The following is a 27,930-nucleotide window of genomic DNA, read 5'->3' as shown; positions in this document are numbered from 1 at the left end:
AGCTTTCAAGGCTGGTTTCCCTTCATAAGTTTGAAGCTATTTGTCTGGGAGTTATGAAACTATGGAGAGCATTCATGGATTTGTGACAGATGTCCTGTAAAGTGTAACTGATGAGCTAATCAGCTTTGTGCATTATATATTGTATACAGTATGGTGCTCCACCTGGAAAAAAAACTGTTAAACTCAAAAACGTAGTGGAGTTAGTCTTATTTCCCAAATACATGTCTTCCAATAGTATGGTAGAAATATGGTTTGTTTTTTACTTAAGTGAAAATGATCACATCTTATGAACTGAAAGGAAAACCAACAAAAAACAATACTTGAACTGGTATAGAACAGTTAATCTTTCCCTTTCAGATTTCAGCTCGACTTGTGTCACTTAAAGAAGTAAGGCCACACATTCTGAAAAATGAACACCATTAGATTCATAATATAAAAGAACCTCAATATCAACGCAGAGTACAGTGCAGTAGCTCAGCATTGTGGCACTTGGGTTTGTCCACAGTGCTTATTCTTAGCTGGATTCAATTTCTGGCCACTTCTTGTTGTGACATGCAGTGCGCATAACAGTGGCATTTAAGCACTCGTGTGTATTCTCTCCGCCGTCTACTTGCCATTCCATTCACCCTCTTTAGGAATTTACTTCATTCGTTACAGGGTCACATGACTGAAACGGCAGAGACCTGGATTATGGGTGACAGAACAAAAATGTTGCCCCACCACTGAATATGCTATCTGTACTCATACTGGGTATCAGATATTGCCTTACTTTTTTAAAACGTCTGTGCATCATAGGCTAATTTAATCTCAAATGGTATTAACCTCAATATTCACAAAACGATGCAGAAAACTAAAATGGAAAATTATTAGGAGGCATGTGGACAATCCACTTAAATCCATTAATGCAATTCAGGCTTTCCAACGCAATATTTCCACAATATTAAATCTTCATATAAGAAATGTACTGAATGTTTTTTAATTATTAGACAGTCAAGCAAAACATTACAAAACAAAATAAATTAATATACAAATATGTCCGTTAATTCAAGTTTAAGTCTTTTGTTTTGTATTAAAATAAAAAAACATTAACACCGAGATGGAAAGGCACACCAGCCTAAGAACAGGAATGTTTACTTACTGAAACGTCTCACTCCGAACACCCCATCACCACAGAAACGCCTCACAAAATGGCAGCTCTGCCTGCCACTTCTGCACGCTGTGTCTTATCATATGCTCAGGCCGTCTCCACCTGTAGTCTTGAAACTTCCAGGGCTTTAAGTGTATCCCGAAAAATCCAGGAGTTCATGGAATGCAGAGCGCCATTTACCTGTGTGACTGTCAGTTGTGCATCTGGCTCTTCAAGTGTTCAGAGGAATCTGCAGACTGCTACAATATTAACACAAAATGTTTGCACTGCAGTAACAACATGTGTTGTACGGTGATCAGCACGTGCAAGGAAGAATTTTACTGTACCCTGTACATGTGACAATAACACTCAAATTATTTTCAAAAGTTACTACTTGCAGTGGGCTGGCGCTCTGTCTGGGATTTGTTTCCTGCCTTGTGCCCTGTGTTGGCTGGGATTTGCTACAAAAGACCCCCGTGACCCTGTAGTTAGGATATAGCGGGTTAGATAATGGATGGATGGAAGTTACTACTGTGCAAAACCATCCAAATGTAAACTTGTCTTTTTGTTTTCAGAGTTAACACCCAACTTTGCTCCAGAAGTGACTGTCCTTTTATCCTGCCTAAATGCCTTATTAACTCATTTATAGATCCAGTCACAGCTACCAACTTACAATGTTACATTTCCCTTTAAGAAAAATGAAAATATCAACACACTACATAAAGCTGAGACCTCTCCACCACCATGTCCACTTCACTCATGGATTGCTGTCCAGAAAAATGTGCATTGGGAATGCGTCTGCTCTCTCTCTCTAACGCACTACTCTATCCCCATTTCACAATCAGTTATCGGTGAGAGGTATGTGGTTGTATCGAGCACTCGTTCTCACATCGGCGGCTCAAGAGAACAGCAGTACCTGCAGCTTGCTGCTCCCAGTAGTATTTGTGGATCTCGTGGGAACTTTGGGCCTTTTTGGTCCCAGTGGTATCCAATTTGAAAACAAGCCTGTGGATTCAGTGGTGCATTTATGGAACAATTCTGTGGTTTGCTGGATTTGTCTGAAGATGCAAAATTAAGTATGTGTGTAAAAACATGTAGCCTCCGGTCCCAGCCAACTTTGTCCATGTAAATTTCAACATCATATCATTACATAAGCGGTAAATAACGGTTCTGCCAAAGTGCACTCAGTTTGCCATGTTATACTTTAGTGCTAGCTTTTCAAGCAGATTATTGAAGTCCCTGCTTACGACAAAAGATGTCTTCATGTTTTAGCATTTCATTTCACTTATGTGGCAATGCCACATTTTTAACTGGCAGTATTTTGTGTCACAAAATTCGATACATCAAAATTTTGTCTTCTGCTTAATAATTATGAGTTGTAAATTCAAGCGACATTATAAACAAAGAGACAAATTTTGGGTTGTCTTACGTAAACATCTTATGCTATTACAGAAAGGTGCTTAGAAATCGTAGACTCCAGCAGTACTCACATGTACATTTTTTGCTTTCATTTTCACATTAAGCATTTAGTGATAATTCACAACAATTGCATACAGGGCTGTGGAATCGTAAGCAATTATTGGTTTACTGGAGTCGGAAAAAGTGTTCCACCTCCAACTAAATGTAATATTTCTAATTAGACACATATAAACAAAAGGCCTGTGTGTGTATGGAGAAGGCCACTCTGCTCACGCTCAACCACAGCCACTAGATGTCACATGCATGAACTTCTCAAGACCTGTGCGCAGCAAACACCATGACACAAATGAAGAGACGTCGAAACAAAGCAAACGCCCCAGCTCAACAATGTGCAAGTGAAACACCTCAGCAGCAGTGGGCAAGGCTTGAAATTTTCACTAAAAACATTGTCTATGGGCAGCACAGTGGCGCAGTGGTAGAGCTGCTGCCTCGCAGTTAGGAGACCTGGGTTCGCTTCCCGGGTCCTCCCTGCATGGGTTTGCATGTTCTTCCTGTGTCTGCGTGGGTTTCCTTCGGGTGCTCTGGTGTCCTTCAACAGTCCAAAGACATGCAGGTTAGGTGCACTGGCAATCCTAAATTATGCTTGGTGTGTGTGTGTGTGCCATGCGGTGGGCTAGCGCCCTGCCGGGGTTTGTTTCCTGCCTCGCGCCCTGTGTTGGCTGAGATTGGATCCAGCAGACCCCCCATGACCCTGTGTTAGGATATATGGGTTGGATAATGGATAGAGCATTGTCTATCTGGAGGTATGTTCTCGAAACAAAGATTAATAGGACTCATTTGCCAGCAATACGGCTAAGATATGGCATCAGGTCCACGTCCACTGCACTGAGTAATTCTTAAGAGTTAGCTGACGTCTCTCCAAGTTCATGAATATAGTAAAACTGTTACTATATAACTGTCCCAAAAACCACACACAGCTAGTATCACATATACAGATTCAATTAAACTATTTGTTCTTCTAGACTTTTGATGAATATAGAGCTTCTTTTTTTAACATTTCAAGTTTAGTCTTATATTTAATTATACTCTGTGTTTGTAAGCTACATCATTACTACAGCCAATAAACCTGAACTTTAACAGGGTTGATTGCCAAAAAGTAGCCTAAGGATTCACGCTGGGGTGATGAAGTGCCTTATATCGTACTTTCAAACAACATAATAAATGAGTCCAGTTTGGAGGTACCAGAAATTGAGGAGCCACAGTCAGTGGTACCATAAACTGAGTAGTCAAAGGTTTTGTGTACCAGCTCCTCTGCCCTTTGCCAAACTACTGCAAATGCTGTCTAACTCTATGCAGTTGTGCTTGAAAGTTTGTGAACCCTTTAGAATTTTCTATATTTCTGCATAAATATGACCTAAAACATCATCAGATTTTCACTCAAGTCCTAAAAGTAGATAAAGAGAAACCAGTTAAACAAACGAGACACAAATATAATACTTGGTCATTTATTTATTAAGGAAAATTATATATATTTATATTTTTGTGACTGGCAAAAGTGTGTGAACCTCTAGGATTAGCAGTTAGTTTGAAGGTGAAATTCAAGTCAGGTGTTTTCAATCAATGGGATGACAATCAGGTGTGAGTGGGCACCCTGTGTTATTTAAAGAACAGGGATCTATCAAAGTCTGCTCTTCATGACACGTTTGTGGAAGTGTATCATGGTACGAACAAAGGAGCTTTCTGAGGACCTCATCAGACTGGAAAAGGTTACAAAACCATCTGTAAAGAGTTTGGACTCCACCGATCCACAGTCAGATTGTGTACAAATGGAGGAAATTCAAGACCATTGTTACCCTCCTCAGGAGTAGTCGACCAACAAAGATCACTCCAAGAGCAAGGCGTGTAATAGTTGGTGAGGTCACAAAGGACCCCAGGGTAACTTCTAAGCAACTGAAAGACTCTCTCACATTGGCTAATGTTCATGTTCATGAGTCCACCATCAGGAGAACACTGAACAACAATGGTGTACATGGCAGGGTTGCAAGGAGAAAGCCACTGCTCTCCAAAAAAAAAACATTGCTGCTCGTCTGTAGTTTGCTAAAGATCACGTGGACAAACCAGAAGGCTATTGGAAGAATGTTTTGTGGACGGATGAGAATAAAATAGAACTTTTTGGTTTAAATGAAAAGCGTTATATTTGGAGAAAGGAAAACACTGCATTCCAGCATAAGAACCTTATCCCATCTGTGAAGCATGGTGGTGGTAGTATCATGGTTTGGGCCTGTTTTGCTGCATCTGGGCCAGGACGGCTTGCCTTCATTGATGGAACAATGTATTCTCATTCATTCATTCATTCATGCACCAAGACAATGACTCTAAGCACACAAGTCATTCTACCAAAGAATGATTAACTTTATTCTTCTTTAATGTTTTGGAATGGCCAAGTCAAAGTCCTGACCTTAATCCAATCGAAATGTTGTGGAAGGACCTGAAGCAAGCAGTTAATGTGAGGAAACCCACGAACATCCCAGAGTTGACGCTGTTCTGTACGGAGGAATAGGCTAAAATTCCTCCAAGCCGATGTGCAGGAATGATTAAAAGTTACCGGAAACGTTTAGTTGCAGTTATTGCTGCAAAGGGGGGTCACACCAGATACTGAAAGCAAAGGTTCCCATACTTTTGCCACTCACAAATATGTAATATTCGATCATTTTCCTTAATAAATAAATGACCAAGTATAATATTTGTGTCTCGTTTGTTTAACTGGTTTCTCTTTATCTACTTTTAGGACTTGAGTGAAAATCTGATGATGTTTTAGGTCATATTTATGCAGAAATATAGAAAGGGTTCACAAACTTTCAAGCACAACTATACATCTCCCTAGGTTTTGCTTACTACAGCAGACCAGTTTCCACACCTGTTAAGCTTTGCATCTTCTTGGTGATGAAAAAAAAAAAATACCCACAAACCCTTGACATCACTGCAATTAACTGAAAGATAACTTTACATTTTTTTTCATCTGTTGTACTGTCAGTAAGAATTTTCCATTGTCAGACAGCAAGAACGTAAGGGGGAAATGAAAATAAAAACTGAGCAGATCCCATCTTTGAATGATTGATCAACACCTAAGACACATCCAATTGATTAAAGCATTTGCCAAATCTGCTTTTTCTGTTCTAGAAAATTAACATCTGTTTATATGCATGGAAAATAAATATTTTTGTAACAGTTAAAGGTTTAAAAATTTTGATGTGAAATGTATTATTTAAGCCGAGTGAAATCAAATTATTCCTTACCACTCAACCTAAATGAGGAGGAATACCTCTAACCAAAGTACAGTTTATACCTCTGCATTAATGTTTAGAGTGCCTCTCCTCGATTAATGTATATTTAAAACCTCCACAAAACATTCAAAAGAATGCTCTGCAAACATTTAGGGGGAAGAAATGGCACATTAGTGACTGAATGCCTTTAATTCTAAATTAAACTGCACAAAAAAGGCACTGTCCCTCATAGACTAGGTAATGTAGCAAAATTAAATACATTTTTAAAAAAAAAAAAAAAAAAAGGATGCTATCCGAAAAGAAAATAAATTTTTTTTTCTTCCAGACCCTAAAATACTTACATTCCAGGACTGTTCTAACAAAAAAAGTTAAATACATGCTCCCATCTCCATGCAACATAATGGAGAAAGGAAAGACAGAAAATGCTGAAAAAGAACCACCATCTTTCAGCAAGAGATTTTTCTCCTTTTTATTTAGAATGATACGTTCATGTCCAAATTCATTTCTTTTCTTTTTTATCATCTTTCTTTGCATCTCCTTTCTCTTTGTCCTTATCTTTTTCTTTGTCCTTTTCTTCCCTCTTGTCTTTTTTACCCTCGTCCTTCTCCTGGCCTTCTTTTTTCTCAGCGTCACGGTTGGCAATCTTGTTGTTGATGAGGTTGTGCAGTGCTACTACAGATCGGATAAGGGAGGCCAGGTATACAACCAGCATCTGGTCGTTGGTCTTCAGATAGAAGGCTTTGATGAATTCTTGCAAGTTAACATCTGGCAGCAGGTTGAAGACATCCTGCAACTGATAGATGATTTGGTGATTGATGGGTAATTTGCCAGTTGCCACCTTTTCCAAATAGCTTTTGATGTCAAGTAGTTTTGAGTTTAGCCCTTTCAAGCCATGCACTTGATTTGTGATGCGCTGGGACAGGGTACCAACAGTAGTGTCCTTGATGTCTCTGTAAATAAAATGAAACAACACTTAAAGTGTTTCACTGGCATACAGCTACAGAATATCAGAAATACTACTAAAAACTATTGGGCATCTGAAATTTGTTTAATTCAATCCAGTGTCTAAAATAATAACATTTACCCTTATAAGCAACTTGGTATTTTTTTTTTTTTTTTACTCAGTAGTTCAATAGATTGAATTTCTGAAAAAGATATTATGCAACATACAGCATCAAGCTACTGAAGGCTTAAATCGGTCTGCAAGTTTTCATTTAAAAAGGTGCTTTTTAACTGAATTTAGCTGCTGCCATGTTTGTGTCAGCCTCTAAATTAAACAAGTTCTGTTCACTTCTTACAGGAATTAAACAACAATTTATTCTACTGCAGTGACGCACACCACTGCTAACCTTATGGTCGCCCGTGTAGCGTTTTGGAGGTTTCATTTTTTCTCTTTCTCTATTGAAAATCCATAGTCTTTACTTATTATCTTACTGGGCAGGGTGGTATCAAACAGAGTCGCCAATGTAGGTTGGCATGAGCATATACAACCAGTCTGAATGATACAAACATGGGATGCACATGCGATTGTCACCGACTTCATATCAGGCATTGCCCACGGTTTGGAGTGCAAACTGGCTGGTCTCTTTGCAGTGCATCTTATCAACAAGACAGTTTACAATGGGCGGAGGAGGCAATGGCAGGTAAACACACCATATTGACTTTTTTGGAGAGATGCAATAATGGATGTAATTGAAAGAGACAGAGAGAATATTTGCATTTTGGTTGCGCTTTTCTTGTTCACTGCTTTTACATCACTCTTTATTCACCTTTAGTCATAGTGCACGTTGAACCAATTTTAATATTGTTAGGGATTTTTTACTTTTTATTTGAACAATAAAAGCACTTAGATTTTAAACTGTCCCTTTTGTGTTTGCCTCCTTCACTGTTCTGCAAGCCCTGGGTCTCTATTATCTTTCTAAAACATTTTAAAGTTTCTGGGGTGTGATATTTATACAGAAAAAAAAAAAATCATTATCTTGTTTGTTAATTTACACTCTCTTAGGCTATTACTAATAAGTGCAGGGGCAGTTAAGTACACCAAACTACCTTAGCATACAGTATTTGCACCTGCTTTTACCTTGCTCTTTGTACGTTTTCACTATATTGGGATAATTAAGGAAGCCGCTTCCAACCAAATGAATAAACACATCTCTCTATTATAATAAAAAAATCCTGGGATAAGACGAGACTTTGTGCCAAGAGATTTAACCATGCCCGGGGCCGGAAATAAAAGACAAAGTGTAGATGACAAAGTAGAACGTCATAAAGAGTGCAAAAACACTGGCGCAATACACATACAGAGCAGGTTAGAGATAATGAAAGTACTAAAATTCGAAAGTCTCAAAAAAAATGATAAAGATCGCATTAGCGCAAACAAACAGAAATTATTACTCTGTGAAATAACAGAACAGTGAAGACAGATCGAATATATTGTTCTGATTTAAACTTTAAGTTGGAAACTTTGTGTTGCCATCAGAGAAAAGTAGTGCTTCTTCCCCATGAAGAGACCTATCTGCGAGAATTAAAAAGATGTGTTGTTTGGTGAAAGTGAAATCCACATGCGCGAGTGGCAAAGATGAGATGTGGCTGGCGTGTAACACAGGCCGGGGGGCGTTGGCAAACGAAATGAGCGGGGGCAATGCTCCCTAGTTAGTCTAATTACAAATAGAGGAGTCAGAGGTTGGTTAGGTTACACCAAAAATACCAGTTTTTCATGCAAATGTAAAACACATACAAAGGCAAAAATAGTAAACCACACCGGATCACATAAAAACCTGCAGCAACTGCATACTTTAGGACAATGTTTGAGAATTAGCTGTTTTTATGACCTAAACAAGTATTTCATAGGCTTTAATGGCATAAACTAATAACCAAAAATGATAGAGTTAAAACATATTTTGAACACACCAAGTTTTTTTAAATGATGCTGTGTCACTATTAGCCTGTACTTTGGAGAGAAAACATTTAGCTACTGATCATAACTTTAACTTAAAATGGTTAAATGAAAATAATGAATCTGGTGTCTCTGCAGATCCTTGACCAGCATCTGCTTAATAAACAGCCAGCCTAAAATGCAAAAGGGTGTACTTGTTTTAGTCTTCCATGTTCACTTTTGAGTTTGCTCCTGCAGTATAGTGACCTATGAAACAATGTTTAATGCTGTATAAAAAATGCATTGTGGTACATAAAGATAAAAATGGCCTATCCACATTGGAACACTAATCATAAAGCAGGTTCACTCATTTTCAGAAATGATGAAAAACTAGTATTTATAAAAGCATACAACTGTAAAGAATTGTTAAACTTGCAAAAAAAAAAAAAAATTCTACCAAACAAAGAAGAATGATCAAGTTTGACAGTAAAAGGATTTGCTGAATTCATTGCTGAAGGAGGTCAACATAAAAAGTACATGTAATATACTCACCAACAAAGTCAAACACCCCAGAGATATTATCTTTGGATGCAGAAAAAGCATTTGACATGATTGAATGGAAATACCTTTTCACTACATTAGAGAAATTTGGGTTGGGCCCGAACATTTGTGCATGGATCAAACTACTGCATACCAATCCAGAAGCTTCTGTTTGTATTAACAACATTTGTTCAGACTACTTTAAACAAGAACATGGTACCAGACAAGGATGCCCCTTGTCACCACTGCTATTTGCAATCACCATTGATCCACTGGCAATACACTGTCGAAATGTTGATCAGATAAAAGGGGATTATCAGAGAAGGACTGGAACAGAAAATTTCTCTATATGCAGATGATATGGTATTGTATATATCAGATCCACAAAATTCTGTGCCTGAAGTCTTAACAGCACTTACAGAATTTCAAAAGATCTCTGGTCTCAGAATTAATTTGAATAAAAGTGTACCCTTTCCAGTGAATTCTCAAACATATATTAGATTAGATACCCTACCTTTTATCATTGCAGATCAGTTTAAATACCTAGGGGTAAATATCACAAGTAAACACAAAGCTCTTTATCAACAAAATTTCACCGTCCATATGGAAAAAATTAAGCAAGACTTGCATAGATGGTCAACCCTTCATCTCGCTCTAGATGGAAGAATTAACACTGTTAAGATGATTATTCCTCCTAAGCTTCTTTTTTATTTCAAAACATTCCAATATACATCAATAAATCATTTTTTAAGCAATTAGATTCAACAATAACCTCATTTATTTGGAACTCAAAACATCCACGTATCCAAAGAGCGACCCTACAAAGACCTAAGGCAGAAGGTGGCACGGTTCTACCAAACTTTCAGTTTTATTACTGGGCCGCAAACATACAAGCTATAAAAACCTGGACGCAAATAGATGAACATACACAGACCTGGTCCACAATAGAAGTAAAATCCTGCAGTACTTCTTTATATTCCCTGCTTTGTGCCCCAATAAATGCAAGTTATTGCCGATATACTAACAACCCAATTGTGCTTCACTCACTCAGAATATGGAACCAATGTAGAAAGCACTTTAAGATGGAGAATCTTTGATCTGTGGCACCTCTGCAAGAAAACCACCTCTTTCAACCATCGCAAACATATGCTGTTTTTAATATCTGGAAAAGATTTGGGATTAAATTGCTTAGTCATCTTTATATAGACAACATCTTTGCATCCTATGAACAATTACAATCCAAATTTAACTTTCCACCCACACATTTCTTTCACTATCTTCAAATTAGGAACTTTGTTAAACAGAACCTGCCCGATTTTCCTCATCACGCACCCTCCTCCATGCCGGACAAAATATTGCTCAATTTCAAGGACTTAAGACGCTATCTCTGCAATATATAAAATTATTTTACAGTCCCTCCCCTTTTAAAGATCCAAGAGGAAAATAGGAAAAAGATCTCTTAATCAATATATCAGAAAGGAGTGGAAAATAACAATGCAGAGAATTCACTCAAGCTCCATATGTGCAAAGCATACAATTATTCAACTCAAAATTATATATTCGAGCACATCTGTCTCGCCTAAAACTGTCCAAATGTTTCCAGGACAAGATCGAACCTGCGAATGCTGCAATCAAGTCCCAGCCTCACTGGGTCACATGTTTTGAGCCTGCACCAAATTAACATCATTTTGGACAAAAACTTTTCAGTGCCTTTCAGACAGCCTTGGTCTCACAATCCCTGCTAACCCATTAACAGCTGTGTTTGGGGTTCTTCCAGATGGGCTTAAAGTGGAGAAGGACAAACAAACTGGGATTGCATTCACTACACTTTTGGCACGCAGACTTATTTTGCTAAACTGGAAGAATCCTATCTCTCCTCTTTTAAGTCAGTGGGAAACCGATGTTTTATACATTTTGAAATTGGAAAAAAATCAAATATTCAGTTAGAGGATCTGTACAGAATTTTTTCAAAACCTGGCAGGATCTAATCAATAATATTTTAGAATAAGCTCTTAAAGCACCGAGAAAGCAATTATCTCCGCATTTCTTTTTCTTCTCCATTCATCTCTATTGCCCTATTAAACTCATCAAATTATGTATGTTTACAAGCCTTAAGTTGTACTCCATTGGCCATGCGCTCTCTCTCGCTCTCTCTCTCAGGGGTGGGGGCGACTTGTTTTTCAATCCTATTTTTTGTAAAAATTGATCTACAGTATTTGTATGGAATGATTACAATAAAATTAAAAAAAAAAAAAAGTAATAATCACGACAAGGAATGTGGCCTATTGTGTTGTAGATATCATTTTAAAATCGATCACTTTCTCAGTCTACACTCAATAATTCAGAAAAGACTGCAAATGTATTAAAAAAATCTCTGATTCACACAAGTATTCTGAGCCTTTCCTGTGGTACTGCAAATTGTGGCCAGGTACTGTACATCCCGTTTGCTTTAATTATCCTTTAGATGTGTCTAGAACTTGACGGGAGTCCATGTGTGGCAAACTGAATTGTTGGACATAATTAGAAAGGCCCACACCCGTGTATATAAGGTCCCACAATTCATACTGCATGTGCATGTTAAACTAAGCAATGAAGTCCAAAGAACTCTCTATTGACATCCGTGATAAAATTGTGGAGAGACATAGGTCAGGGCAAGGGCATAAAACCATTTTTAAAGCTTTGAGTATTCCCACGAGCATGGTGACCTCAATAATTGTCCAGAAAAACCGAATACCTGGGCAAGAAATGCCTTGGTAAGGGAGGGGACCAAGAACCCAATGGTGAATCTAACAGAGCTTCAGAAGTCCTCTATTGAGATGGAGAAGGACAACAATCGATAATGAATACAGAGAGGTCCTTAAGAAAATGTCCTCCAGAGTGCAAGTGACCTTAGACTGGAGTGACAGTTCACCTTTCAGCATGACAATGATATGAAGCATTCCGCCCAGACAACTTTGGATTGGCTTTGGGTCAAGTCTGAGTTCCCATTTGATGCTTCCCATCCAATCTGAAGGAGCTTGCGAGGATCTGCCCGAAACATTGGGATATACTGCCCAAATCCAGGTGTACAAAGCTTGTAGAGACTTAGCCAAGAAGACTGAGAACTGTAAATGCTAACAAAGGGGCTTCACAACTTACTCAATTAAGGATCTGAATACTTATATTAATAAGAGGTTTATATTTTTTGATATTTAATAAATCTGCAAACCTTTCTGAAAGCATAATTTCACTTTGTCATTTAGTGAAGATAGATGGATAAACATAGCAAAGTCATCCATTTAAAATTAAATCTACAACACAATAATGTGTGCAGAAAGGGGTTCAAATGCTTTCCAATCCAATATATATGCTATTTTACTTGTAAACGAAAAGTTGTATGAGGACACATTTTGCCAAAGTGTTGAGCAAGATTTTGAAACTAAATCAGAGGCCATCCCAATGTTTTTTTCCCCTTTAGGATAACATTCCAACATGCTTAACACACATCTGCAGGACTGGCTATGTTGTGTCAGGCTGCAATAACTTAAATATGTGAGATAAGGTCAATATATCCAGTAGCAGCCTAATCAAAGAATGAGCTGTAATCAAATCCAAACTGGGAAAGTGCTGCCTGTGGTGGCAGAAGATATTCTTTACCATAAAAGAACAATAAGGAGCCGATTTTCCTATAATGGTTTAACCTCCGTAATATATCGGTCCATTAATTGTGTAAAGTTAGCAAATGCAATTATTGGGACACAGGCAGACAAGTGAATCCAGTGTTGGAAATACAAATTCACAAAAAGAGATTGTGCGTACTTCACATGGATAGAGAACAGGGCTAGGATTTGAGCCCGAACTATTAGAGCCATAAGGATGCAACATTAACTACAACATCACAGTGCCACCCTTGCCTGGAAATATTTTATGGTGAACCACAAGAATGTTACCAGAAGAGGCATTTAGCATCAATTATTTAAATGAATTGTCAACTATTTTAACTTAAATACTTTATCGCATGAACTTTAATAAAGTCATGCTGGTTACCTTTATTATTACATAGCTAATACAGTAATTTAAAATAAGTCTCATGTTTGTTTAGCAGCAAGGGGGTCAAAATATACAAAAAAAACGAAGGAACCAATTTTATCTTTAGCTGTATATAATAATCAACCTACTTGAGCTTACTGTCAACCGCATTTCTGGGAAGGCAATATAGGTCGAGAATAAGCATTCACAGACATGTTCTCTTTCTTTCTCCCTCATCTTGCTTATAATAAAGGTTTTTTTAAAACTTTCATTTTTTTCTGCATAATAAAACATTGGTTAGATGGATGCATTACTTAGGGTGTGTTTTTTGTTTATGGCACTGCAAGCATGGAAGTAGTCTGCAAAATTCGCAATTGCTTCCATAAAAGTCTGCACCCTAAATACTGTCCACTGAAAGGACCAAATCCATACCTTCAATGTGCACTCTTACCTTAACAAGTGCTCTACACCTACTTCCTCTGCTTCTTCAGCACCAATTTCACTTGTCACATGTTCAAAGGTCTTTGATGTAGGAGTCCCATCCTAAACAAAAATCATGGTTATTATACAGTTGGCTTTAAACTATCCATCTAGAAAGCTCATTATGAACTCCTTTATAACCTTTTCAAAATGTAACATTTCTTGTATAATGCACTTCCAGTAACAGTGGAGTCTGCAAGTATGATTACCTTTTATGTAGCTAACAGATTAAAAAATAATTTCCTTCAAGCTACTTAAACAGGCTTTCCCCTGGTTCTCGTATTATACAGAAAAAAAGTATACAAAAGGAAAATTCTTATTATCTACATAACTATTAAGTCCTCATTATAATTTTTATTTAGTGAATACTTTTATTCATGGCAATTTGAAAATTTAGTAAAATACGTTTTGGTGTTAAAAATAATAATAATAATAATAATACAAGATGCTGCTGGTACAAAGTAGACAGTGTGCAGACCGTCTGATAAATTTGTGGCACAGCACCCCAGCTGAATGCTGCAGGCAACAGCCAGGAATTACAGATGGGGTTAAATTAAATGGGGTCATTTTCTTCTTTATGGATACAGCAAAAATATTATAAAGGTGGCCTGAATATTTTTAACTAGGCGTCATTGCTTTGGGCATTATGGATCAAGCCAGCAGGCAGTAAGATGGTAACTAATCGTGCAACACCATATGCTGACTCTGTGCTCTGCTGACACTGAAAAATTCTCTTTAAAGTGGGGATTTAAAGCATTATAATAATACAAGGAAAATTAGAAAATATGACAGTTACATTATTTTCCATTTGCATGAATGAGAACATCTTACTATAAAACAACAGTCAAGGATCTTAGATTTAAAAGTGAATTAGAACAGAATCAGATACAGGACACACTTTATGTGTACCAGAGAAGTCTTTAAAAAAAAAAAATCTGCTCTGAATATACCTTTAGATTTAAAGAAATAGGGCCATGGAACAGAAAATACTGTCCCAAACTAGGCCAACATATTAATGCAACACTACAAAGCATGTCTGGAGTAACACTGTACCAAAATGAGATATGAAGTAAAACAAATAACCATTGTTGTACACTCAAATGTCTGGTTTTGCCTTTGAATAAGACATATTTCAAATAAATTCTAATTACAGTATATTTTAGTGGTGACATTTAATATGATAGTATGTGCAGACTTAACAATGCACTGATGAGAAAGGATATAAAGTACTTTGTGGAGATCTGTTACCACTCTATACAACAAAGACATCAGCATTAGAAGCAGCAAAGACCCATACAGTCAAGTACATCCAGAGACTAAAAGGCATGTCCTACTCTGACACACTAAGGAAATTAAACCTCCTTGCTTTGATCCGTCAAATGTTTTCTCAATTAAGTAGTTAGTTGCATACTTAAGACACCAGTTGAAATTAAAAAGAAGTACACTTTAGTCTGAAGCCAGAAAGCAGTTTTTTTTTGTTTTTTTTTGCAAAAAGGGTCAGTGGGACCTGCAACACACTACAGAGTCATGAAGCTAATAAAGCAACCTAAATGACACTGATGGACTGAGCAGTTTTCTTATTTGTGAAGCTTCTTATAACTGTGGCGTTTGTCACTTACATCATGCACTTCTTCTACTGATATATAGGCTTCTGTAGGCAGGCCCAAATCCTTTGGCTTCACATCAATGATAACTAAAACCTAGAAAAAAGGAAATGTGTGATTACAATCAGTTCTGTATAACCTCCACTTCCATATCAATACTTTATTACTTTTGAAAATTTGGATAAGACATGGATGTGGTAATTAACAGATCTTGTACTATGATTTCCTTACCCAAAAAAATATAAAAAAAATGTTCCTTGTATAGAACACAAATGCCTCATCAAACTGAATAAAAAATCCAGAAGCAAAGGAGCCACATGTCAAGACAACAAAAACATTCTGCTAATAAATTAAGGAATGCCTTGTAATGTTTTTTGAGGAACTACTTCCCAACTTACATCTTCACTGCAAATAACTACACATCCCAATTCAGCAGAACACAAGCATAACACAGTGCCATAAGGACATGGGGTCCAACTTCACTGAAATTTAAATAAAATAAAAATAAAAAAAAAACTCATCTCCTTTTAACTGCATTTCCCAATCTAGCAATGTTCATTGTTATGTCTGTGCTAAGACCATACATTTTGATGATCTTGCTTTTCTACAAAGACTCCTCCAACTAATTAGTGCCATTTTTACCAATGCAATACTTCCAAAAAACAAAGAGAAAATCTCAACTGGCATCCTAACACAATCCTTCAGTTTTCTGTGCTTATTTATCTGCATATTTTCGATTAGTAGAACAGTAATATTAGTAGTCAATAATGTTTGTAATCTTTTCGTCGTATGCTGATCTCACTTTAGTACATGTATCAACAGCTATCCAATATGGCATGCAGTTTGGAGAGTGCAACATGCACCCAAGAGCTGGTTTTATTTTCATTCTCTCACTCAGGGTTGTTCTTGTGATGAAATATTAGTTTTAACAACTTGAATCTCAATTGTGCATCCTGTACTGAACATAAGAAAAATATGGAAGGCTTCCCCCTTTACCACTTTAAACAGATTAGCTGTAAATATGACTGGTTCCCTGGAAATAGAATGCCATGTGTTATGCATGTCATTTTTCATGAGTTAGGAAAAAAACAAACAATAGAATTGGAAGCATTGGCACCAAAATTGCAGTAATTTTTAAGATTAGTGAATAGTGATTGGAGTAGCAATAATGTAGTGAAACAAATATATTAATTCATTTTCCTATTAGGATAGAAATCGGTCAGAGCCAAATCACTGTTTATCGTATGTAATACCTTTCATGTATATCTCATTTCAAATAAATACTCCACATTGCACAGCTTAGCGTAGTTAGTTTACACACCATGACAAAATGGGCTACGATGTTAACCAAAAAATAGCAGCGCTGGGAGCACACACCAGGTTTATTTCAGGTTATTCATCTAAGTACAAAGCATTCAGCCTTCTAAATTGTACATGTTTTGAGCAAAACATAGCTGACAAAAATGAAAAGACATGAACAAGGTAACACATCACCATTAACTTAATTCCTGGACATAAAAGAAATACTTACGGAATTAGAACAATATCGTTTCATCAGTTCATTAATGGCAATATCATTCTTGTGGAGTTTGGGACCTGTGTGATACCATCCGACTATTCTTTCTCTTGCTATAAAGGGGTTAAAAAAAGTATAGCAAGACAGTCTAGACAGGGGTGCATCAAATTTCCCCAATTATTTGTCAGAGTTAAATATCCAAATGTTATCTCACAGCTTCAAATGAGAGAATCCTTTATAAATGACCGTACAGGTATATAATATATATATAACCCAGTGGTTCCCAACCTGTTTTTGGCCATGCCCCACCTAGGCCTCTCTAAAATCATGATGTCCCCCACTGTAACATATACCTTATTCTTATTATTACCTATTCAAAAAGTAAACTACTACTCATGTGGAGGAAGCCCATAATATCATTAATTTGGTCTAAACAAGCTTCCAAAGAACATGGAAACAAAAGAGGGAAAGGATAGTTGAAGTACTGACAAAGAAATCAGAAAAATATAATATGAATATTAAAATACAGCAGATACAGTTATGAATATTAAAATACAGCAGATACAGTTTTGAAAACATAACAGATGTGATATTCATAAATATAAAATAACTTTAATGACAGCTTTATCTGTAATATTTTGATCATTTTAATTACTATACAATAAAATAAAGACAAATAAAAATAAAAGGTACGAAAAAAATTCAAAATACAATCTGAGCTCACTTCAAGATAAGTAGATTAAAAGTTAGTGAGATCCTTGTGCTTCATGCCTGCTGCAGAGATATTTTATATTAGGCACCAATTTAGTTAACTTCAATCTCAAGAATTCTCGTTTAGTGATATCCAGTCTATTTCTTTTCTTCAGTAACAAATCATTTACAGCACTAAAGCCACATTCAGCTAAAATATGAAGATGGGAACGGTAACAACAGTTTTCTTGCGAAGTTAGTTGAATTTGGGTATTTAGTTTCTCTCTCATCACAAAGCCATGCCATCGCTCCTTTTATATTGAATAAAGCTATAACTGACTCACCATTTTGCATTTCCAAGAGTTTCTCTTGGTAATGCATTGAAACATCAGACAGATCCACTAGCAATGCATACATCACCCATGTTGGAAAATCAATTTGTTTAAAATCAGAAAATCTTTCTTTCAAATCAGAGGTTAATATTTGCAGGTGATCCAAAATGACAAGTACAGCAGCATCAGTCACGTCACATGTTTTTAGCCAAGGAAACTGTCAAAATTTTTTGCATTGACAAGAGTTTTATTTGTTCCTTGAAGTTGTTTACTCAACATATTCAGTTTTTCAAACATATCTGCTAAATAACTTACAAATGTTTTGCCATCAACGGTTAGCAGGTGCTTCATGTCAGGCTTGTCACTTGAAAAGTCACTAAGAACATCAAATAGTTCCATAAATCTTTTCAAACAATTCCCCTTTGAGAGCCACCTTACCTCAGTGTGAAGGAAAAGTCTTACATGGTCAGCATTTTTATCTTCGCAAAATTGCTTGAAGCGACGCTCACATTTGGCATTAGATTTGATCGCATTAATACATTTGATAACTGATTTTAGTACCTAGTTCAATATATTTAGAATCATTTATACAGTATATTGCTTTGTTATATTGCAAAATTTGATAATCATTGTTACAATTCATATTATTTTAATGGTAAAAACAATTTCTAAGTAGAAAAACCCAAGCTGGTTGTAAAATCATAAATTAAAGGGTTTCTTCACCATCCATTCAATGTTTATATAAATATCTCTGTAAAAAATAAAAATGATGTTTATTTTTTTTTCTATCATTTTTAACATTGAATTTCTGTTTTTTCATTTTATAAATTAAAATACCTAAATTCTGAAATTTCTCTCCTAAAAAATCAAATTGCGTGCGCCCTGTGTTGGGAATCACCGATATAACCTATGCAAGCAATCATTCTTTTTGTTAACCCATAGGAAATGCATTAGGCAGAAACCAATAATTGACTAGTGTGCGTCCACTTTACGACTTAGTTATTCACATTCCCTCGCTCACATTGAACAAAATTACAGTAACCTATAAAAGTAACAGGCAAATCTTTTAAATATCGCAGGAATCCAGTACATCCTCAGCAAATCCAGACATATGCCTGGACCAGGGCACAGATCCATCACTCTGGAGGCCAAGACACAAACACACTCATCACTGCACCAACAGAACACATGAGAAGTTTATAAAGAAAACACCTAAGAAGTGTAAAAAAAAAAGTACAAAATATACATTTCACCAATGTTGTACTTTTAAGAAAGAAGCTCCTTACTGTCTAAATGTGCACTCACCATTAACCTTTTTAAACATGCCATACATGTTCTCTAAGTAATCATGGTCCAGAAACCACACAGAATCATCCTTGTCATCTTCATCAAAGGGGACTGCAGAAAAAAAACACATTTTAATTAAACTAGTAGAAGGAACAAATATAACATGAGAGATTTAAATAGAAGACAAGAAAGAAATTCAGGAAAAAACAGTTAAAAAAATATTATTGACCTTATAATAGATTATCTCAGAAAATGAACAACAAAGCAAGTGTAAGTAACCAATGCTTTATATATTTGTAACTTTTTTACTTGAAATTTTTGGTAAAAGTGCATTTATAATACATTATGAAGTAACTGCAAGACGATAATGTAATAAATTCTTTTGCATTATTCATTCAATCATTCCTGATACTTGCAAAACCAAATTGCCAAAGTAAAAAAAAAAAAAAAATCAAGTCTAAAAAACAAGGACAGAAATATTGCAGGGATATGACAAACATCTTTATTCCAAACTACAGTTAAAGGATGACACAACATTGATAGGGAATTACAAGTGAATATCACTGGATCCTATCAATGTACCATACTGTGTTAGTCTAAACTGAGAAAGGGCTACGACACAAGATCATAAAATAAAATAAATCAGAGTAATAGCATACCTGCAAAGCTGTTGGAGACATCAAGAATTTTCTTCTGCCATGAACCCAACAAGACCCCTACAACACGTTTTTGATTGCCTATTTTTCCTATTCTGTAAAAAGGTAATAAAAAAATAACGTTTTTTTTAATAAAATGAAAACAGAAATAACTACTAAAAAGATTTTTACCTCAATCAAAACTCACCCAATTCAAACTTATATACACTGTGCATGTATTTGTACCTCTCTGTCTGTCTATTCATAAGACTCTATACAATTGAAGTCTGAAGTTTACACTTAGGGTGAACTCACTTTACAACTTCTACACAGATTTTATACTAACAAACTATAAATTTGGCATATCATTTAAGACATCTACTTTGTGCAGGGCCAAAGTAATTTTTTCCAACAGTGTTCACAGACAGAGTATTTCACTTTTATTGACTATATCACAATTGCAGTTGGTCACAAGTTTACATACACTTTGTTAACTGTGCCTTTAAACAGCTTGGACAATTCCAGAAAATGTTAAATCTTTTGGTAATTACAGACAATTTGCTTCAAATAGCCAATTAGTCTAATTGGAGTCAACATTTGAATGTATGTTAAGGCCTAACTTTAAACTCAGAGCCTCTTTGTTTGACATGCAAAATAAATCAACCAAGACCTCAGAGGGGAAAAAAAAAACTGCGGACCTCCACAAATCTGGTTCATCCTTAGGAACAATTTCCAAAAGCCTTATGATTTAACATTCATCTGTCCAAACAATAACACACAAGTATAAACACCCCGGGACCACATAGCCATCGGGAAGGGGACTCATTCTGCCTCCTAGAGAGACAGAATCATACTTTGGCACAAAGAGTACAAATCAATCAGAGAACAACAGCAAAGGACCTTGTGAAGATGCTGGATGAAACAAGTAGGCAAGTATCCATAGCCACAGTAAAAAAAACAAGTCCTTGTATCGACATAACCTGAAAGGCTGCTCAGCAAGGAAGAAACCACTGCTCCAAAGCTGCCATAAAAAAAGACTGCAGCCTGGAATGGCTAATGGGGACAAAGATCTTGCCTTTTGGAAAATGTACTCTGGTCCGATGAATCCAAGATTGACCTGTTTGGCCGCTTGCAGGAAAAAGAGTGAGGCTTGCAAGCCAAAGAACACCATCCCAACCATCAAGCATGGTGGGATTGGGGCATCATGTTGTGGGAGTGCTTTGCTGCAGGAGGAACTGGTCCACTTCACAAAACAGATGACATCCTGAGGAAGGAAAGTAATGTGGATATGCTGCAGCAACATCTCAAGAGCTCAGAAAGCGCAGTCACAAATGGGTCTTCCAGATTGACAGTGACTCCAAGCATACCTCCAAAGTTGAGGCAAAATGGCTTAAGGACAACAAGAACAAGGTATTGGACTGGCCATCACAAAGCCCTGACATCAATCCGACTGAAAATTTGAGGACAGAACTGAAAAAAGCATGTGTGTCTGAAAGAAGGAGGCCTATGAATCTGTCCCAGCTACACTAGGTTTGTCTGGAGGAATGGGCCGGAATTCCAGCAACTCATTGCAAGAAACTTGTGGAAGGCTACCCAAAACGTTTGGCTCAACAATTTAAAGACAATACTACCAAAGAGTATGTTAAACTTTTCACCCGCTCGAATTGTGATAGAGTCAATAAAGTGAAATACTCTTGTCTGTGAATATTGTTCAGGGCACAGGTCATTTTTTCCAACAAAGTAGAGGTCTTAAACGAAATGCCAAGTTTATAGTTTACCAGTTAGTATAAAATCTATAGAGGGGTTATAAAGTGAGTTTTAAGCAATTCACCCAAAGTGTACAGTTGAAGTCAGAAGTTTCCATACATGCATGTTTTCAATAACACCTCACTATGACAGCCTTGTAACAACTTTTCTCTCTTTTTAACAAGCACACACACTTTGTTATATAAAACTAATGCAAGACACTGAAACTACACAAAACTTTAAACACTGAAAAAAATCAAGCGTGCACATACAGCCTTAGCTGTCTTACGGGTGTAATTTATTTTACAAGGGTGAAGTACTCAGCTAAACAATCTGTCACAAAAGACCGAACATCATATCTATCCAATGTACAAGATGAGATCAATCTGGTGTGTGCATCAGGATTCAGGTGTATATAAATGAGAAAAATATCCAGAAAAAAAAAAATCAAGCAAGCAATATTTATTAAATAGAAAATAAGTTTAAAAAATATCAAAAGAGAATTGATTTTTTGAAAATTAGCACCGTGAAAGAACTGAATGATCAGTAATAACATCAGCAATACAGGACCACATAGAAAGCGACAACGTATTGGATGCTTCTTTCCTTTTCATCCTTACCTACCACACCGCAACTAAACTTCCAAAAATTAACAAATCCTTACATACCAGCGGTACCTTTACACTAAGGTCAATTTTACTTTGGTTTCGTAAAAATAAAAAAGAATCATAAGACATAACTAGCACTAACTGTTACTGTAACAGAAAGGAACTCACAAAATGAATTATCGACTCTAAAAAAGATTCAGATCAGCAACCGCTAATAGCAGAAATGTAACTAACTATTATTAAATATTTCTGTAAATTTCCCCCTGGGACAAATAAAACACTAGCTAATTATTTAACTAAGACGAGGAGCCAATGTGTTTAACTGAAATGTACAATTTAATTGAATGAACGAGGTGTCCTGACATAATGTTTACACCAATTTTGTTACCTGGTGATTTAAGGCATTCAATGCCTTTTAGTTTTTCTAAATTCTGTATCCCGCAAAATATGTTCAGAGTGAACTTGACTCGTACAATTAAAAAACAAAATCCCAAAAAACTTAAATGGCATCTGAAAAGCAACACCTTTCCGACAATCAGTATTTAATCATGACTATCTGCTCCGTATGACTCAGCAGATAACCACTTTATTATGTCCTACTGGGCTTCAACATATTCCTAAACTAAACTAAATAGTTGTGTTTTAAAAAACAAATCACTTTTAACCTAGCGACTGTTTAATGGTCTACTTCCGCTGTCCGATGGTACTTCTTTCTAATGAATGATTTGCACTTTCATTTAACAGCGCGAGCTCTAACAGTTTTATTAAAGGTCTTGGTATACTACAAAAGTACCTTAAAAATCAACCTGCTACATTAAAGTAAATATGTAAATCATAATCAGGCTTTCTAAGCAGTGCACCGTTTAAACCAAGTCTTTTCTATGTTTCTTGTTCAGTTTAAATATGAATTAGGCCTGCTTCAAAATGCTCCGGTGAGTCCCCACATTTGAAGGTATTATCTGTCATAAAAATATTTAAGTTTACTTACCGATTAAAATGATCGACCACACTTAGCAAGACTAATGGATGTACCACCACCCTTTCTACCGCTAATTCTGGCATTTTTCTAACAATACTAAATATTACAAAAGAAGATAAAACAAAGAGCTAAAAATCCTACTCGTTAACAAGACACTCCTCCAAAATCCCACAATTCTGTCAATAATGCGACGCCATCATAGTGCGGGGCGTTCCCATAATGCAACAGTGCAAATCGTTCCATGTTGATGAGGGGCACTTTCTGGAATTACGACACGGATATTCACAAACAGGCGTATTACTGCCCTCTTTTGGGGTAGAGTGGGAATTATAATCGCGAAAATTTGAAGGCCTCCATGTAATACTGATTTTAAGCAAAATATTCAGTTCAGTTCAATTTTATTGTCTCAAGAGGGCCATTTACCTTGTCAGTGACTGCAATTGTCAAGTCAGAAGTTTTTATTTCTTTTTAATTTTCTTTCTATTTAATCATTCAGGTGTATGTTCAGATCAGTGTGCGTGCATATTAAAAACATATTACAAAAACAGTCATCAAACTTAGGCAAATAGGTAAAATACAGGAGTTAGCATAATACAGTAAAAACATTAGTTCAGGCATGTTAGGCATAATAATTAAACCAACATTTAGATTTTACTAATGACTGAAGCAAATGCTACTGTCCAGCCTATGATTTAAACCTGTGGATGTTTATTAAAAAATGAAGTTATGTAGAAGATTAATAGCAGTTGAAATAAAATGGTTGCTTTTTAATCTTGAACTTTTGACCTGATGGCAGCAACTGAAATTGAGAATGTAGTGATGAGTTCTGTCTGACAAAATCCACTCCGCTTTCCATAATACTCATCTTTTAAGCATGGTCTGTGAGATTGGACTGTTCAGACATTGCTATTTTATTGCTCCATTCTGCATTTTGATTTATTCTGTTTTTCTTGCTGATATTAAGATTTCTTAACCAGTGCAGCAAAACACAAGTAAAGGCGGAAAAGACAAGATTTACTGTCACTTTTTCAGATGGCTTTCCTTAAAATTCTGTTCTGAGTCAATGATTATCTCCAGATATTTATAACTGTCAACAATCTCCACTGCCTTGTGTATCTTCTGAAATCACTTTTAATTAAGTTCCTTAGTTTTTGCAACATTTAGATATAAAAATATAAAAGTTAACAACGTCATCTTCCACTGAATTGGACTGTTTTCATTCTCATTTAGTAGGCTAACCATCACTGAGTTATCAGCAAATTTTAAAATAAACATGTTTTCAGATTTTCATTTTCAACCATTTACTAAACCATGTACTAGAGGATAAAGTGATGTGGAGAGCTTGTCAGTCAGACAACCCTTGAGTCCTGTTTGTCAAAAAGTCACTCAGCCTCCCGACTAAGTTGAAGTCCAAATAAAATCTTTTTTTATAAATCTCCCTGTAAGAAGGTGGTATTCCATAGGGTAATTCATTTTTATAGAGAACAAACAGTAATGTATATTTAATAAAATGAGCAGTTCATTTTATAAGAGAAAAAGAAGCTAATTATTGAAATTGCAAACAGAAATGGATTATCTTCTTATTTTTGACTATAGTGGTGAATATGAATGTCAATTGAAAATATTCAGATATCATGTTGAGGTCAGTATTACAAGCACAGACTTACCAAAAGTGATGAAGAAGTAATACTTTGTAATAACCATAAAACTTGTATAGGTTCATAATTTACTTCTTCTTCTTTCGGCTGCTCCCGTTAGGTGTTGCCACAGCAAATCATCTTCTTCAATATCTTTTTGTCCTCTGTATCTTGTTTTGTTATACCCATCACCTGCATGTCTTCTCTCACCAATATACTGAGCATCTCTGCTCTGCACATGTCCAAACCAGCGCAATCTCACCTCTCTGACTTTGTCTCCCAACTGTCCAGCTTGACCCTCTAATGTGCTCATTTCTAATCCTGTCCATCCTTGTCACACCCAATACAAATCTTAGCATCTTTAACTCAGCTACCTCCAGCTCTGTCTCCTGCTATCTGGTCAGTGCCACCATCTCCAACCCATATAGCATAACTGGATTCACTACCATCCTGTAGACCTTCCCTTTCATTCTTGCTGATACTGTACCTGTCTGTCACAAATTACTCCTGAAACTCTTCTCCACCCATTCTATCCTGCCTGCACTCTCTTCTTCACCTCTCTTCCACAATCCCCATTACTCTGTACTGTTGATCCCAAGTATTTAAACTCATCCACCTTCGTCAACTCTACTTCCTGCATCCTCAACATTCCACTGACCGCCCTCTCATATACACAAATGTATTCTGTCTTGTTCCTACTGACCTTCATTCCTCTCCTCTCTATAGCATATCTCCACCTCTCCAGGGTCTCCTGAACTTGCTCCCTACTATCGCTACAGATCACAATGTCATCAGCAAACATCATAGTCCATGGGGACTCCTGTCTAATCTTGTCTGTCAACCTGTCCATCACCATTGCAAATAAGAAAGGGCTCAGAGCCGATCCGTGATGTAATCCCACCTCTACCTTGAATGCATCCATCACTCCCACCGCAGACCTCACCACTGTCACACTTCCCTTGTACATATCCTGTACAACTCTTACATACTTCTCTGCAACTCCCGTCTTCCTCATACAATACCACAACTCCTCTCAAGGCACCCTGTCATATGATTTCTCCAGGTCCACAGACACAATGCAACTCCTGGTCTTCTCTATACTTCTCCATCAATACCTTCAGAGCAAACATTGCATCTGTGGTGCTCTTTCTTTGCATGAAACCATACTGCTGCTCACTAATCATCACCTCACTTTTTAACCTAGCTTCCACTACTCTTTCCCATAACTTCATGCTCTGGCTCATCAATTTTATCCCCCTGCAGTTACTACAGTCCTGCACATCCCCCTTATTCTTAAATATCGGCACCAGTATACTTCTTCTCCACTCCTCAGGCATTCTCTCACTTTAATCTGGTTAAAAACTGCACTGCCATCTCTCCTAAACACCTCCATGCCTCTGGACCAACGGCCTTTCCATTTTTCATCATTTTCATAGCTGTCCTTACTTCCTCCTTGCTTATTCATTGCACTTCCTGATATACTATCTCCACATCATCCAACCTTCTCTCTCTCTCATTCTGTTCATTCATCAGCCTCTCAAAGTACTCTTTCCATTTGCTCAACACACTCTCCTCGCTTGTGAGTATGTTTGCATCTTTATCCTTTATCACCCTAACCTACTGCACATCTTTACCATCTCTGTCCCTCTGTCTAGCCAATCGGTACAGGTCCTTTTCTCCCTCCTTAGTGTCCAATCTCTCATACAACTCATCATTTGCCTTTTCTTTAGCCTTCGCCACCTCTCCCTTCACCTTGCGCCTTATCTCCTTGTAATCTTGTCTACGTTCTGCATCTTTCTGACTATCCCATTTTTTCTTTCCCATCCTCTCCCTCTGTATACTCTCCTGTACTTCCTCATTCCACCACCAGGTTTCCTTTTCCTCTTTCCTCTGTCCAGATGTCACACCAAGCATCCTTCTTGCTGTCACACTTACTACATTTGTTGTAATTTCCCAACTGTCTGGTAATTCTTCACTACCACCCAGTGTATGTCTCACCTCCTCCCTAAACTCAACCTTGCAGCCTTCCTTTTTCAACTTCCACCATTTGATCCTTGGCTCTGCCCTCACTCTCTTCCTCTTCTTGATCTCCAACATCATCCTACAGACCACCATCCTATGGTGCTTAACTACACTTTCCCCTACCACCACTTTGCAGTCTTCCATCTCCTTCAGATTGACTCTTCTGCATAGGATGTAATCTACTGTACCTGTGTGCATCTTCCTCCACTTTTATACGTAACCCTATGTTCCTCCCTCTCCTTAAAATATGTATTCACCACAGCCATGTTTATCCTTTTGGCAAATTCCACTATCATCTGACCTTCTTCATTCCTCTCCTTGACACCATACCTACCCATCACCACCTCGTCTCCTCTCTTCCCTTCACCAACATGTCCATAGAAATCCACTCCAATCACCACTTTCTATCCCTTGGGTACACTGTTCATCACTTCATCCAACTCACTCCAAAAATCTTCTTTCTCACCCAATGCACACCCAACTTGCGGGGCATATGCACTAACAACATTCATCATCACGCCTCCAATTTCCAGCTTTACAATCATTACTCTGCCTGACACTCTTTTCACCTCCAAAACACTCTTGACATACTGTTCCTTCAGAATAACCCCTACTCCATTTCTCCTCCTATCCACACCAAGATAGAAAAATTTGAATCCACCTGGCCTTACTCCCCTTCCATTTAGTCTCTTGCATGCACAATATATCAGCCTTCCTTCTCTCCATCATATCTGCTAACTCTCTCCCCTTACCAGTCATACTGCCCTACCCTCAGTTCCTCTCTTTACCTTCCTCCTCTCCTCCTGCCTCCGGACACGTTTCCACCCTCTTCTTCTCCTTCTTCTTCTTCAGCCAACAGTAGCCCAATTTCCGCCTGCACCTTGTTGACTAACAGTACTGCTGGCGGTCGTTGTTAACCCGGGACTCGACCGATCGGTATGGAAATTTGTATTGTTGTCCGCATATTAATTTGGCACAATTTTACACCGGGTGCCCTTCCTGACGTAACTCTCCCCATTTATCCGGGCTTGGGACCAGCACGAAGAAACACACTGGTTTGTGTATCCCCTGTGCATGGGTTAGGTTCATAATTTACTGTAATGGTTTATTACTGCCAAAATCCTGGTTCAATTGTATTGATT

The 27,930-nt window shown here is 37.1% G+C and overlaps 1 protein-coding gene across 1 annotated transcript; it reads right to left on the bottom strand.

Annotated features, from left to right (window-relative positions):
• Positions 1 to 5,999: 5,999 nt before the first annotated feature.
• On the bottom strand, positions 6,000 to 23,323 carry psmd7 (proteasome 26S subunit, non-ATPase 7). The gene is made up of 7 exons (XM_039763345.1): positions 23,139 to 23,323; positions 19,821 to 19,912; positions 19,180 to 19,272; positions 16,868 to 16,965; positions 15,352 to 15,432; positions 13,704 to 13,795; positions 6,000 to 6,779 (listed from the first exon to the last, which is right to left on the bottom strand). The coding sequence occupies exons 1-7, from the start codon at positions 23,210 to 23,212 to the stop codon at positions 6,329 to 6,331; spliced, it is 981 nt and encodes a 326-aa protein (XP_039619279.1). The 5' UTR covers positions 23,213 to 23,323; the 3' UTR covers positions 6,000 to 6,328.
• Between the last annotated feature and the right edge of the window lie 4,607 nt (positions 23,324 to 27,930).

This window comes from Polypterus senegalus, chromosome 9 (assembly GCF_016835505.1).
Source record: "Polypterus senegalus isolate Bchr_013 chromosome 9, ASM1683550v1, whole genome shotgun sequence".
Taxonomy (NCBI): domain Eukaryota; kingdom Metazoa; phylum Chordata; class Cladistia; order Polypteriformes; family Polypteridae; genus Polypterus; species Polypterus senegalus.
The sequence above is the reverse complement of the archived record's forward strand: the minus strand, read 5'-3'. Positions and strand labels throughout refer to the sequence as shown.

Coding starts and splice junctions, on each gene's coding strand:
- psmd7 (XM_039763345.1), bottom strand. CDS start 23,212: ATGCCAGAATTAGCGGTAGAAAGGGTGGTGGTACATCCATTAGTCTTG. Junction 13,796..15,351: donor CAGTAGAAGAAGTGCATGAT/GTAAGTGACAAA, acceptor ATTTTTGTTTAG/GATGGGACTCCTACATCAAA. Junction 6,780..13,703: donor GGTGTAGAGCACTTGTTAAG/GTAAGAGTGCAC, acceptor TTTTATTTACAG/AGACATCAAGGACACTACTG.